Consider the following 13,966-nt stretch of genomic DNA (forward strand, 5'->3'; position numbering starts at 1 on the left):
TCTGTCTGTTTGTCTGGCTTGGCCTTGCCCTGGGTTACCACTGTGCTACCACTGTGTTACCACTGTGTTACCACTGTGTTACCACTGTGTTGCCACTGTGCAGTAGCTTTAGAGAGCCTCGTCAATTCACTGCCTCTTCTGCTGAATTAGCTTTTAAAGGGCCGGCGTTTCTCTCTGAGCAAACAAGACCAGCATGCACCTGCAAGTGGTGTAGAGGGGGGTGTATGGGGGGCTGCTGCCCAGTCCCTCTCTCCATCCCCAACCGTTACTGGGGCTCCAGCAAGACTGCAACTGTAGACAATGCAGGTTCCCCTCGACACTCTCTCTCTCCGTCACTGACCCCCCTTCCCCCCCTTAAAAAACGAACGGTCCCTGGATCAAAATTAGGCCTTTGTGTGGCGCTTAGTCCTCTCAATCCCACTGCCGCCACGCCTCGGGAACCTTGTCCTGTGGGATTATTTATAAAAGCACACAGAATTCCCCTATGAATGGAAGTCTGTTGGTGCACAAGACAAGAGGGAACATTGGGAGAGATGGGGAGCGTTGGGAGGGGTGGTGGTGGCCCCTCTGAAGAGGTTTATGTAAACAGATAGCATGGGGCAAAAAGGAAAGCAAACAAGTTCACACTTCAAGTGGATGGACGGATTCATCCTTCTGTTCTTCACTCTCACTCTGAATCACTACACTTCTTTTTCTAGACGGCTCTCCCTATTGGTCTCCCTGCATTCTATTTGATCACTGTAGTCAGGAGAATAAGAAACTGAAGATGTGTTTTTAAGACTGATTTATTTATTTTGAACTTTTCTATAAACCAGTCCAGTCAGTTAAGAACACATTATTAATTACAACGTATTAATTACAACGATGGACTTGACTAACGGAATCTAGTTCTAAAAAAACATCATTAACTGTTACCTATGATAATGACACTGTACTAACACAATGAGAGCCCTAACTGTGCACCTCTTGTCTTTTGGAGCAGCGAGCCACTCAGATGAGGGGTCGGACGTGGAGTCTGAACCAGACCTGCCTCTGAAGAGGAAGCAGCGCCGCAGTAGAACCACCTTCACGGCCGAACAGCTGGATGAGCTGGAGAGAGCCTTCGAACGAACACACTACCCTGACATCTACACCAGGGAAGAGCTGGCTCAGAGAGCCAAACTCACAGAGGCCAGAGTTCAGGTAGACAACACGTACATCACACACACACACACTCTTTATCACACATCACACACATCCACACACTCACACATGCACTGCACACACACACACACACACACACGCGCGCACACACACACATTTCTGGCCTGCCCCTTCATCCTGTGTTCCCAGGGGTCCAATATGCAGGCCCAGCTCTGATCTACGGCCCAGAAAATTCCCCACAACAGCTCCCGTATGGAGGCTGTATCGGGCCCAGCATGGGGCTATTACATATGGAATCAACATGAGTCCCGCCAGTCACACAACACCGACTCTCAGCAGCAGCAGCCAACCACATCCCCCCCATACTGTTCAGAGGAGAAGGGGGCCTGTTGAGTTAAATGTTAATTTATTGATATGGATGGGTTCATTTATCCGCTCTGTCCCTGTGAATGGATAAGCCAGGTCACACGTGATACAAGTCACTATTTGACGTCCATCCATGTCTGAAGATGCTGGAAGATGATGTGGAAACCGGCCACTTATTCCAAAAGTTGCAAGTTTGAATCCAGCGATAGAGCGATAGCGATAGTTGCTTTTGAGATTTTTGTTTTAAGCCTATCCCAAACCTTAACCCTTACCACAACTATTCGGAGTTAATGCCTAACCTTAAGATTTAAGTAGCGAGGCTATATACAGGGGGTACCGGTACAGAGTCAATGTGCGGGGGCACAGGTTAGTCGAGGTAATTGAGGCAATATGTACATGTAGGTAGAGATAAAGTGACTATGCATAGATAATAAACAGAGAGTAACAGCAGCGTACAAATGGGGGGGAGGGGGGCAAATAGTCAGGGTAGCCATTTGATTAGCTGTTCAGGAGTCTTATGGCTTGGGGATAGAAGCTGTTAAGAAGCCTTTTGGACCTAGACTTGGCGCTCCGGTACTCCTTGCCTTGTGTTAGCAGAGAGAACAGTCTATGACTAGGGTGGCTGGAGACTTTGGCAATTTTTAGGGCCTTCCTCTGACACCGCCTGGTATAGAGGTCCTGGATGGCAGGAAGCTTGGTACCAGTAATGTACTGGGCCATACGCACTAGCCTCTGTAGTGCCTAGCAGGTCGGAGGCTGAGCAGTTGCCATACCAGGTGGTGATGTAACCAGTCAGGATGCTCTCGATGGTGCAGCTGTGTTTGGACCATAATAGTTAATTGGTGATGTGGACACCAAGGAACTTGAAGCTCTCAATCTGCTACACTACAACGCCGTCGATGAGAATGGGGGCGTGCTCGGCCCTCCTTTTCCTGTAGTCCACATAATCTCATGTGTCTTGATCACATTGAGGGATAGGTTTTTATCTTGGCATAACACTGCCAGGTCTCTGACCTCCTCCTTAAAGGCTGTCTCATTGTTGTCGGTGATCAGGCCTACCACTGTTGTGTTGTCTGCAAACGTAATGATGGTGTTGGAGTTGTGGTTGGCCATGCAGTCATGGGTGAACAGGGAGTTCAGGAGGGGACTGAGCACGCACCGCTGAGCAGCCCCGTGTTGAGGATCAGCTTGGCAGATGTGTTGTTACCTACCCTTACCACCTGGGGGTGGCCCATCAGGAAGTCCAGGATCCAGTTGCAGAGGGACGTGTTTAGTCCCAGGATCCTTAGCTAAGTGATGAGCTTTGAGGGCACTATGGTTTTAACGCTGAGCTGTAGTCAATGAACATCCATTCTCACATAGGTGTTCCTTTTGTCCAGGTGGGAAAGGGCAGTGTAGAGTGCAATAGAGATTCCATCATCTGTGGATCTGTTGTGGCGGTATGCAAATTGGAGTGGGTCTAGGGTTTCTGGGATAATGGTGTTGATGTGAGCCAATGACCAGCCTTTCAAAGCACTTCATGGCTACAGCCGTGAGTGCTACAGGTCTGTAGTCATTTAGGCAGGTTACCTTGGTGTTTTTGTGCACAGGGACTATGGTGGTCTGCTTGAAACATCAGGGACAGGTTGAAAATGTCAGTGAAGACACTTGCCAGTTGGTCAGCTCATGCTCGGGATCCACGTCCTGGTAATCTGTCTGTCCCTGCGGCCTTGGGAAGGTTGACCTTTTTAAAGGTCTTACTCACATTGGCTACGAGAGCGTGATCACACAGTTGTCCGGAACAGCTGATGCTCTTATGCATACTTCAGTGTTGCTTGCCTCGAAGCGAGCATAGAAGTAATTTAGCTCATTTGGTAGGCTTGTGTCACTGGGCAGCTCACGGTTGTGCTTCCCTTTATAGTCCATAATAGTTTGCAAGCACTGCCACATCCAACAAGTGTCATAGCCGGTGTAGTAGGATTCAATCTTAGTCTTGTATTGACACTTTGCCTGTTTCATGAGTTGTCGGAGGGCATAGCGGGATTTCTCAAAAGTGGGCTATGCCCCTTTTATCTCCATTTCCGCCTGAATGGCATGCCCAAAGTAAATTGCCTGTAGCTCAGGCCCTGAAGCCAGGATATGCATATAATTGGTACCATTGGAAAGAAAACACTTTGAAGTTTGTAGAAATGTTAAAATAATGTAGGAGAATATAACACAATAGATATGGTAGGAGAAAATCCAAAGAAAAACCAACCGGAAGTTTTGTTTTTTGAGAGACCATCCTCTTAGAAATGCAAGAGAAAGGTCATATTGTAAAATAGCTCCCTGGATGCAATTCCTATTGCTTCCATAGGGTGTCAGCAGTCTATGTAGGTTTCAGGCTTGTAACTTCAAAAACGAATAAGAAATAACAGTTTTTGTAAGAGGACACTGTCTTGGAAATCCGTGTTTTTGCGCACCATGACGAAGTTGCGCAACTGTTAAAATCGGTTTCCTATTGAACAAACTTCTTTCTGAGCTAAATTTTATAGTTTGATTACATTTTAGGTTGTCTGATGAGTAAATACAAACGTATTTTGACTGGTTGAAACAAAGTTTAGGCGTAGATTGTCGGATTCATTTCTCTACAAGTTGAACAAGTGGATTACTCAAATCGATGGCGCCAACTAAACAGACTTTTTGGGATATAAAAATAGATTTTATCTAACAAAACAACACTACATGTTATAGCTGGGTCCCTTTGGATGACAAATCAGTGGAAGATTTTCAAAAAGTAAGTGAATATTTAATCTTTGTATGTGAATGCATTTTCTATGGGATTGAGGTCAGGGCTTTGTGATGGCCACTCCAATACCTTGACTTTGTTATCCTTAAGCCATTTTGCCACAACTTTGGAAGTATGCTTGGGGTCCTTGTCCATTTGGAAGACCCGTTTGCGACCAACCTTTGACTTCCTGACTGATGTCTTGAGATGTTGCTTCAATATATCCACGTAAATGTTCACTTTCTCATGATGCCATCTATTTTATGAATAGCACCAGTCCCTCCTGCAGCAAAGCACCCCCACAACATGATGCTGCCACCCCCATGCTTCACGGTTGGGATGGTGTTCTTCGGCTTGCAAGCCTCCCCCTTTTTCCTCCAAACATAAAATGGTCATTATGGCCAAACAGTTCTATTTTTGTTTCATCAGACGAGAGGACATTTCTCCAAAAAAGTATGATCTTTGTCCCCATGTGCAGTTGCAAACCGTAGTCTGGCTTTTTTATGGCGGGGGGAGCCATAAATCTTTCTGATGGAGAGGGGGTCAAATACTTATTTCCCTCATTAACAAGAGTCTTGTCTTTAAAATGGTGTAAAATAGTCATATGTTTGAGAAATTGAAGTTATAGCATTTTTGAGGTATTTGTATTTCGCGCCACGCGATTCCACTGGCTGTTGACTAGCAAGCGTCCCACCTAGCCCAGGGAAGTTAAAGCTTAGTCGCAAACGGGTCTTCCAAATGGACAATGACCCCAAGCATACTTCCAAAGTTGTGGTAAAATGGCTTAAGGACAACAAAGTCAAGGTATTGGAGTCGTTCTGACATTTCACATACTTAAAATAAAGTGGTGATCCTAACTGACCTAAGACAGGGAATTTTTACTAGTATTAAATGTTTAAAAAAAATGGTAAAAAACTGAGTTTCAATGTATTTGGCTAAGGTGTATGTAATCTTCCGACTTCAACTGTAGATGAACGCTTAATTCTGAAGTGAGACTGTGAGAGTTAGTTGGAATAGATGAGTTTTGAGGCAAGCACAGTCCTCCACTACAATTGTCTTATTCTCATTAACTACAGTACTTGAAGCTTTGGGTGACTTTATGGCTATGGAACAGGGCTGACAGGGCTGACCATCAGAGCTAATTTATAGTTCGAGGAATTTATAGGGGTGGGGGGACAATGTAAATTGTGTTGTGTTGCTATGTTTAAATGATGTTCCTGTGGTGAGGCATGAGATGTGGAGATAGAGAGAGCCTTGTTAGATGCAGCCAGTAGTCACATGGGCAGGTCTGGAGAGGAACACATGACCCCGACACACACACACAAACACTCAGACAATAACACACAGGGTTTAGACACACACACACACACACACACACGCACGCACGCACACGCACGCACACACACACGCACACACACACACACACACACACACACACACACACACACACACACACACACACACACACACACACACACACACACACACACACACACACACACACACACACTCACACACACACATAGAAATCAGAAACTAAAAAAATGCAGTCAGACAAAAACATATTGACTCATAGAGAGAGATATACACATATGCACAAATTACAGTCAGTAACCATTAATACAGTGTCTTCGGAAAGTATTCAGACCCCTTGACTTTTTCCACATTTTATTACATTACAGCCTTATTCTAAAATGTGTAAAAAAATGTTTATCTCATCAATCTACACACAATAATGACAAAGCAAGAACATTTTTGGGGATTTTTTTGCTACTTTATAAGTAAAAAACCCGCGGAAATATCACACTTATATAAGTATTCAGACCGTTTACTCAGTACTTTGTTGAAGCACCGTTGGCAGCGATTACAGCATTGAGTCTTCTTGGGTATGACGCCACAAGCTTGACACACCTGTATTTGGGGAGTTTCTTCCATTCTTCTCTGCAGATCCTCTCAAGCTCTGTCAGGTTGGATGGGGAGCGTTGCTGCACAGCTATTTTCAGGTCTCTCCAGAGATGTTCGATCGGGTTCAAGTCCGGGCTGGGCCACTCATGAACGTTCAGAGACTTGTCCCGAAGCCACTCCTGCCTTGTCTTGGCTGTGTGCTTAGGGTCATTGTCCTTTTGGAAGGTGAACCTTTGCCCCAGTCTGAGGTCCTGAGCTCTCTGGAGCAGGTTTTCATCAAGAATCTCTGTACTTTGCTCCGTTCATCTTTCTCTCGATCCTGACTGGTCTCCCAGTCCCTGCCGCTGAAAAGCATCCCCACAGCATGATGATGCCACCACCATGTTTCATGAGTATGGATGGTGCCAGGTTTCCTCCAGACGTGATGCTTGACATTCAGGCCAAAGAGTTCAAGCTTGGTTTCATCAGACCAGAGAATCTTGTTTCTCATGGTTTGAGCATCTTTAGGTGCCTTTTAGCAAACTCCAAGCGGGCTGTCATGTGCTTTTTATTGAGCAGTGGCTTCCATCTGGCCACTCTACCATAAAGGCCTGATTGTTGGAGTGCTGCAGAGATGGTTGTCCTTCTGTAAGGTTCTACCATTTCCACAGAGAAACTCTGAGGTCTGTCAGAGTGACCATTGGGTTCTTGGTCACCTCCCTGACCAAGGCCCTTCTCCCCCGATTACTCAGTTTGGCCGGGCGGTCAGCTCTAGGAAGAGTCTTGGTGGTTGCAAACTTCTTCCATTTAAGAATGATGGAGGCCACTGTGTTCTTGGGACCTTCAATGCTGCAGAAGTTTTTTCGTACCCTTCCCAAGATATATACGGACAATTCCTTCGACCTCATGGCTTGGTTTTTGCTCTGACATGCACTGTCAACTGTGGGACTTTATATAGACAGGTGTGTGCCTTTCAAAATCATGTCCAATCAATTGAATTTACCACAGGTGGACTCCAATCAAGCTGTAGAAACATCTCATGGATGATCAATGGAAACAGGATGCACCTGAGCTCAATTTTGAGTGTCATAGAAAGGGTCTGAATACTTATGTAAATAAAGTATTTCTGTTTTTATTTCATACATTTGCACACATTTCTAAAAACCTGTTTTAGGTTTGTCATTATGAGGTATTCTGTCTTGATAGCTAAGGATTTTTTTCTCCATTTAATTCATTTTATGTAAGGCTGTAACTTAACAAAATGTGGAAAATGTCAAGGGGTCTGAATACTTTCCGAATGCACTGTATATATGGGAATGTATGTTTAAGACAATGTAAGATATCATGTCATATTTTCCTCTTTCTCCAGGTGTGGTTCAGTAACAGAAGAGCCCGATGGAGGAAGCAGGCTGGAGCTAGTCAGCTCATGACCTTTAATCACCTGATCCCTGGGGGCTTCCCGCCCTCTGCCATGTCCAGTCTCTCCCCTTATCAGCTGTCTGACAGCCCGTATCCCCCTTCATCCATATCACAAGGTGGGACACTGTAAACAAGGCCACAGGCTAAACATCCTGTGTGTTTCAGATATACAGCTATTGCTCTCAGAGTTCAGACAATTGAGCTTGATTAGCAAATTGTTAAATATTGACTACAATGTAATAATCTGTCAATTGAGAGACAATATATGTAAATGGTAAGTTCTTCTTTTCTATTTGTCCTTCCCTTAGCGGTGTCGGAGCAGGCCAGCACGCTGCACCGGCCCCAGCCCCTGCCCCCATCCTCAGGCCACCACCAGAGTTCAGGAGGGGGAGGACAGGATGGGGGGTCTGCTTACTGCCTGGCCTCTGGACGCCACAGCTTCTCAGGCTACTCCGACAGCTTCGTCACGTCAGGAGGCCCTCCCATGAATCCTGCCATCAGCAACGGCCTCTCTTCCCAGGTGAGTCAAACAGAGCTACGGATCTACACACACAGACACGTACACGTACACACACACACACACACACACACACACACACACACACACACACACACACACACACACACACACACACACACACACACACACACACACACACACACACACACACACAGAGTTCATACTCTTATCTATGTCGGGAGGTGGGGAGAGGTGAAGTGAAAGGACTTGAAAAGGACAGAGGACGGACACAGAGGAGGACAAATGAATGAGGAGAAGATGAGACAAATTAAAACTGAAAAGACAATTATGGCCAATTATACAGGCATGAGGCTTGTCGTCCCTTTACCTAAACATTAAGGGCTGTCCTAACAAGCAGAAAATGAGATTTCAGCTGCTCAAAGTCAGACCCACACACACACACACACACACACACACACACACACACACACACACACACACACACACACACACACACACACACACACACACACACACACACACACAGTGCTTCAGGGTCACTTTAGAGAGTGTGACAATATGGACATGAAGGATGAATGACTGGAGAGGCTGGCATGGTTAGACAGTATGCAAAAATGACATTACACAGGTCACATGGTGGGAAAGGGAAACATTTGAAATGTTTGACATTATTGATGAACGTTTAAAATACTTGATGGTAATTTGTGAGACATTTATTTTGTTCAGTTTAATCTACTGAAATGTGTTCAATTGATATAAATGACAATGAATAGGCTAAGCCATAACGACGGGAAGATATCGTCTATCAAAGAAAATGTATTGTCGTCTCGTCATTTCTTACCAGTCATTGTGGAGGCACTAACCACCTCAGTCGGGCTTTTTGTCTTGAAAAACTTTTCCAAATACTAAATATTTTTAGACAATATTCAGTATTTTTCTGTTGCAGTAGGGCAAATATACTTTTGCTTCCAGTCTCTTCGTCATTGCCTCTAAATCTTCCCGTGCTTTAGCCCATCAACACGCGCATAATATCCTCGCGCTTTGGCACAGTAATAAATCAAGGTTCCAGTGTTCAAATTGATTACTACCGAATATAAATTGAATTATGTGTGTAATTTATGTAGATTACTTCCCATGTTTTGTTACCTATATAATTGGTGCAGGCTAGCTAAAAAAAATTGTACGTGTGTGGAATGTAGGAATGTATAGTCCTTATTAGTTTAAATTATGAATTGACTTAAATTGGATGGGTCTTTAATTTATAAATTGGTTATGAAGACTGTATATCGAAGATCAACTAGGCCTACTCTATGTAGAAACTAAGATGGATTGATACTTATTATTTGCATGCAAGATGTGGAGAACTTTTGATACATGTTGGCACAACACACAATTCTACAAATCGAACACCCCTCATCTCCTCTCTCTCTCTCCCTGATAAATGGGGTGCCTGACCCCCACATGTTTTCCATTTGTAAGGAACACACCTCGTCCTCTTCAAGGGTGTTTGTCAAGATTCCACGGGCAGGGCTTCTGTATGACAACCATAATATATGTGTGAGCGTGTGTGTTTTAAGGTTCATGGGAAACTACCCCTCCCTGAATCTCTGTTAAGACTTTCTTTATGTTTATCTACACCTCCCTCTCTTACGCAGTCCATACGCAGCTACCTTGGGAAATCAAGGAAACACACACGCACGCGCGCGCACACACGCACGCACGCACGCACGCACGCACGCACACACACACACACACACACACACACACACACACACACACACACACACACACACACACACACAAACCGTTAAGCCACCAGGGAGGCTTCTCATGATTGCTATCTTACAATGTTTGTCTCCACATTCCTCAGTATGAAAGTCAAGTCCTAATTTATTTGTACATACGTTATATTGTATGAGAGAAGCAGGAATGTCCTGTATGCCTCAGACTTCCCCCATTCTGACATTCTTCCCCGGCTCTCCTCTGCTGTCCGACTTTTCCTGGACACGCTGATTTGGGGCCGCTGGACACGGCAACGTTCCAACATGGAACACCCCGGCAAAGCCCAGCATGTCACACTAAAAAGACAAGGAGAGAAGAAAGAGAGAGAGATAGAGAAAGAGAGAGAAAGAAAGAGAGCGAGAAAGAGAGAGGTATAGCATTTTTGAAAGCTGTAGTTTCTTGGAGAGATCGACCACGCCATCCGTCCATATGCTTTTTCTGTTTAACCAGAGTGTTCCAAAACGCAGGTCATTTTTTGGGAAAATGTTACTGTGGTCGAGAAACACAACTCCCCTCTCAAAATCAACATGGGCTCCTCTGTCCCCTGCCTGGGAAATGACTTAAGCGGGACCATCTGTGTGTGTGGATGTAGAATAATATGTCACTTATAGGGCCAGAAGAGCCCAACATGCAGCGAACCTGCTTTTCATTAGGACATCGACAGAGGCTACAGGTCTCTGTTTAGAGGGATTTGATGCATTTAGAGGTAGGGAGGTTTAAAGTGGTCACATTGGTATCCAGTGAGATGATCTTGAGTCATAGCAATTATCTGTTTATTAGACACTTTGTTGAAATTTCTTTCTTATCCATCCAGATAAAGTTAGTGAGGGTTTGTTATCTGCTCGTTCTGTCCGAACCTCCTCTATAACAACACCCTATGGCTCTTTTCCGTCCTTCGCTCGCCAAGAAATATTCCCCCAAATTCGATTATCGGGCAGCTAATCAATAACAGGTCAAAGCCTAGCCTGTTTGTCTGCAGCTTGTCTGTTGTGGTCCAAAGGTTTTTCTCTCTGCTTCTAAAGGTCTACCATGTTATCTGTGTTGGGACATCTTTGGCGATAAGTCTTTATCTCATCCTTTGCTTTTTGGAGCGGCGACAGGAGGGAATTTCCAAATAAGTGGAGTTCTAAGACAAATTGGTTAATTCTTCCTCTGTGGAGCTATCTCTGCCTGTCTGGGAAGGCCTGGTGGAAGGGTTTTGATGTCAGTGGAAGGGAACTTCCTGTCTGAGTTAGGCTGTGTTGGTATGTGTTATAGATGGGGGTTGGAATGATACATAAATCACTTAACCACCTATCTGAATGGAACGTCAATAACGTCACGTCAATAACACTCATCCTCCCTTCCTCTCCCTCCCTCTCTCTCCAGGTGAGTTAGGCTGTGTTGGTATGTGTTATAGATGGGGGTTGGGATGATACATAAATCACTTAACCACCTATCTGAATGGAACGTCAATAACGTCACGTCAATAACACTCATCCTCCCTTCCTCTCCCTCCCTCTCTCTCCAGGTGATGGGTCTGTTGAACCCAGGCGGGGTGCCCCACCAGCCCCAGAGTGACTATGCCCTCTCCCCCCTGACAGGAGGCCTGGAGCCCCCCGGGGGCATGGGGGCCAGCTGCTCCCAGCGTCTGGAGCACATCAAGGGTCTGGAGGGCCTGTCCAGTGTCCCCAACATCCCCAGTCTCCCCTCGCTGCCCAACTCCCAGTCCTACTGCCCGTCCTCCTACAGCGCTCCTGCCTACAGCGTGGACCCTGTGGCTTCCTACCAGTATGGGCAGTACCACGGACAAAGTAAGGTCAATATCGCTCACTTTTATTACCACTTAAACACTTAAGAAGATATCTCTCCAATCATATCAACTGTAGCCGCCTTAACCTTTCACAGCTCTTAAGTCTACTGCACCGATACATTGACAAAGGACAAATGTGTTAATAGGACTCTAGCAGTGTTCACATTACGTGTTTCCATCCAATGAAAACAGCAGGGTTTCAGACTGGATAAGTTGTTTGATCCTATCCCTGAAGTAACACTGAGTATTTTGGAACATACTGTCCTTTAGTATACTGTAGCTCACCTCGCCTCGCCTGTCAGCAATTCAGTTCGTTCCTATGAAACAGTACTAATAGTGTAAGATAGTGTCTCCTGGATCGTTTCCTTATGGGAGGCTTGTTTAACCGTGAGGAGGCCCTTCAGTTCACATTAACATTTTACTAAGGTTAACTCTGACATCAAACAAACCTTCATGTAACTCTCAAAAACCGACATCATCCACATGCGTTCAGCAGTGATTAGAGCACCCTGCAGTTTTCAATTTCCCTCTGTGGGGGGCGACCTGTACGGGTCACCCAATCAGGCCAGTCCCTCGACCTCGCAGCAACCTCGCCCTTCAAAGCAAAGACACCAGTCTGCTACGGCTTTAAAAAGGACTGCAGGTATCGAGGGAATATTTAACCTAATATCCGAGAGAAATAAATGCTTAATGAAATATCTTTAAGAAATATGTAAGTGGACAGAAAAGACACACACACACACACACACACACACACACACACACACACACACACACACACACACACACACCACACACACACACACACACACACACACACACACACCCCATCAGAGGGACTACATCTTGATGTCATTAATCACAGAGACTGGATACCGTGTGCGGTTAGGTCTGTAGAATGGGAAAAGGTATTTTCTGGGGGGTGGAAGGATCCTAATATCCTCTGGCAGGGCGGCAATTTGAAACAGGTGTGTGGTGTGGGCCTGCTGAGGTCAGCTGGGGAAGCAGTATTGAACACTGTCCCAGATTCACTGGTACTGGGCCTCTAGTGTCAAGCCTAACCCAGTCTCAATGGGACTGATATCAAGTCTGCCCACTTCCCCTCTCTAGACCACACACACACACACACACACACACACACACACACACACACACACACACACACACACACACACACACACACACACTGCCGCTGCACTGTTAGACTGATCACCATGATAATGCTGCTCCCATTGTTCAAACCCTCTTTATTTCTGTCAGTGATCATCACCCTCTTTATGTTTAATTGAGGATAACTCATAACTTAGTCTCATGCTCTTCTGTTTTCCTTTTAGGTGCCCTTCATTATCTGAGACCTGAGATCACCTGAGGATCTGCCCCTCTAAGTGACCCCCCACCACCTCCACCTCCGGCCCAACCCAGTCTCCACCTCTGGCCCAACATAGTCTCCACCTTTGGCCCAACCCAGTCTCCACCTCTTGCCCAACATAGTCTCCACCTCTGGCCCAACCCAGTCTCCACCTTTGGCCCAACCCAGTCTCCACCTTTGGCCCAACCCAGTCTCCACCTCTGGCCCAACCCAGTCTCCACCAGGGACATGTGTACTGCATATGTTGAGACTGAGGGGGCTCTTTATGTAATCTATTCCCTCAACAATGATCTGTTCCTTCACACTTGATGAAAATAATGGAAGAGAGATTATAGTTAAAATGACAATGATAGAGAGGAATTTAAGGCCAAAACAAAGAAACACATGAACTTAGATTCATGTCTGTTGATGACTGACAGAGATGCCACTGGGTACATTCCCTTGCCTGTGATGTGGTCTACCCAACATTGGGTGCCAACTTTGACCAGGAGGACCGTGGAGGACTAGCCCACATAGACCCACAGCACAGCCCAGGAGCAGAGGCCTGGTTGGGGTAAAACATCGTCCACAGGCCTGTGGAAGAGCACAACCAGACTGTATAGTAACAGACTTAGTAGCGGCCTTAGAGCTGTGAGTCAGTTGACATGTTTGCCGTAGGGACAAATGAATACAGATTCATTCTATTTATCTCTGAATGAAAGCTACTTGATGGAAAAAATAACAGGCTTTTGTTGGGATTTATTTGACGTTGCATTTATTTGATATGTTTTGTTCCAGAAGATTCCTTCCCACACAAAGAGTGGAATGAACACAATATTCCAACCATAGACCGAGGAACAAACAAACAAACAAACGTGTAAAAAAAAACATTTGTCATTGGAAGAGGAAGCTTTGATACATCCTCATAAACAGACCTGTAATGTATAGTACAGCTGTTCTGTTCCCTTCATTATGCTAAATGCTCAGTGTTTTTAAACATTCCGT

At 45.4% G+C, this 13,966-nt stretch overlaps 1 protein-coding gene across 6 annotated transcripts in view; it reads left to right on the plus strand.

Moving 5' to 3' along the window:
* LOC115206528 (paired box protein Pax-3-like) overlaps window positions 1-13,700 on the plus strand; it is a 45,172-nt gene extending 31,472 nt beyond the window's left edge. For 4 of the 6 annotated variants that reach the window (XM_029773628.1, XM_029773625.1, XM_029773622.1 and 1 more), the window contains exons 5-9: window positions 983-1,182; window positions 7,509-7,674; window positions 7,867-8,078; window positions 11,332-11,614; window positions 12,948-13,700. In XM_029773628.1, coding sequence (XP_029629488.1) covers window positions 983-1,182; window positions 7,509-7,674; window positions 7,867-8,078; window positions 11,332-11,614; window positions 12,948-12,982 — 896 coding nt within the window. In that variant the 3' untranslated portion in view covers window positions 12,983-13,700. Of the gene's footprint in view, window positions 1-982; window positions 1,183-7,508; window positions 7,675-7,866; window positions 8,079-11,331; window positions 11,620-12,947 lie in introns of all 6 variants that reach the window. The other 2 variants (XM_029773626.1, XM_029773623.1) reach the window with 1 other exon arrangement.
* The last annotated feature ends 266 nt before the right edge of the window (window positions 13,701-13,966 follow it).

Source organism: Salmo trutta, chromosome 13, assembly GCF_901001165.1.
Source record: "Salmo trutta chromosome 13, fSalTru1.1, whole genome shotgun sequence".
Lineage (NCBI taxonomy): Eukaryota > Metazoa > Chordata > Actinopteri > Salmoniformes > Salmonidae > Salmo > Salmo trutta.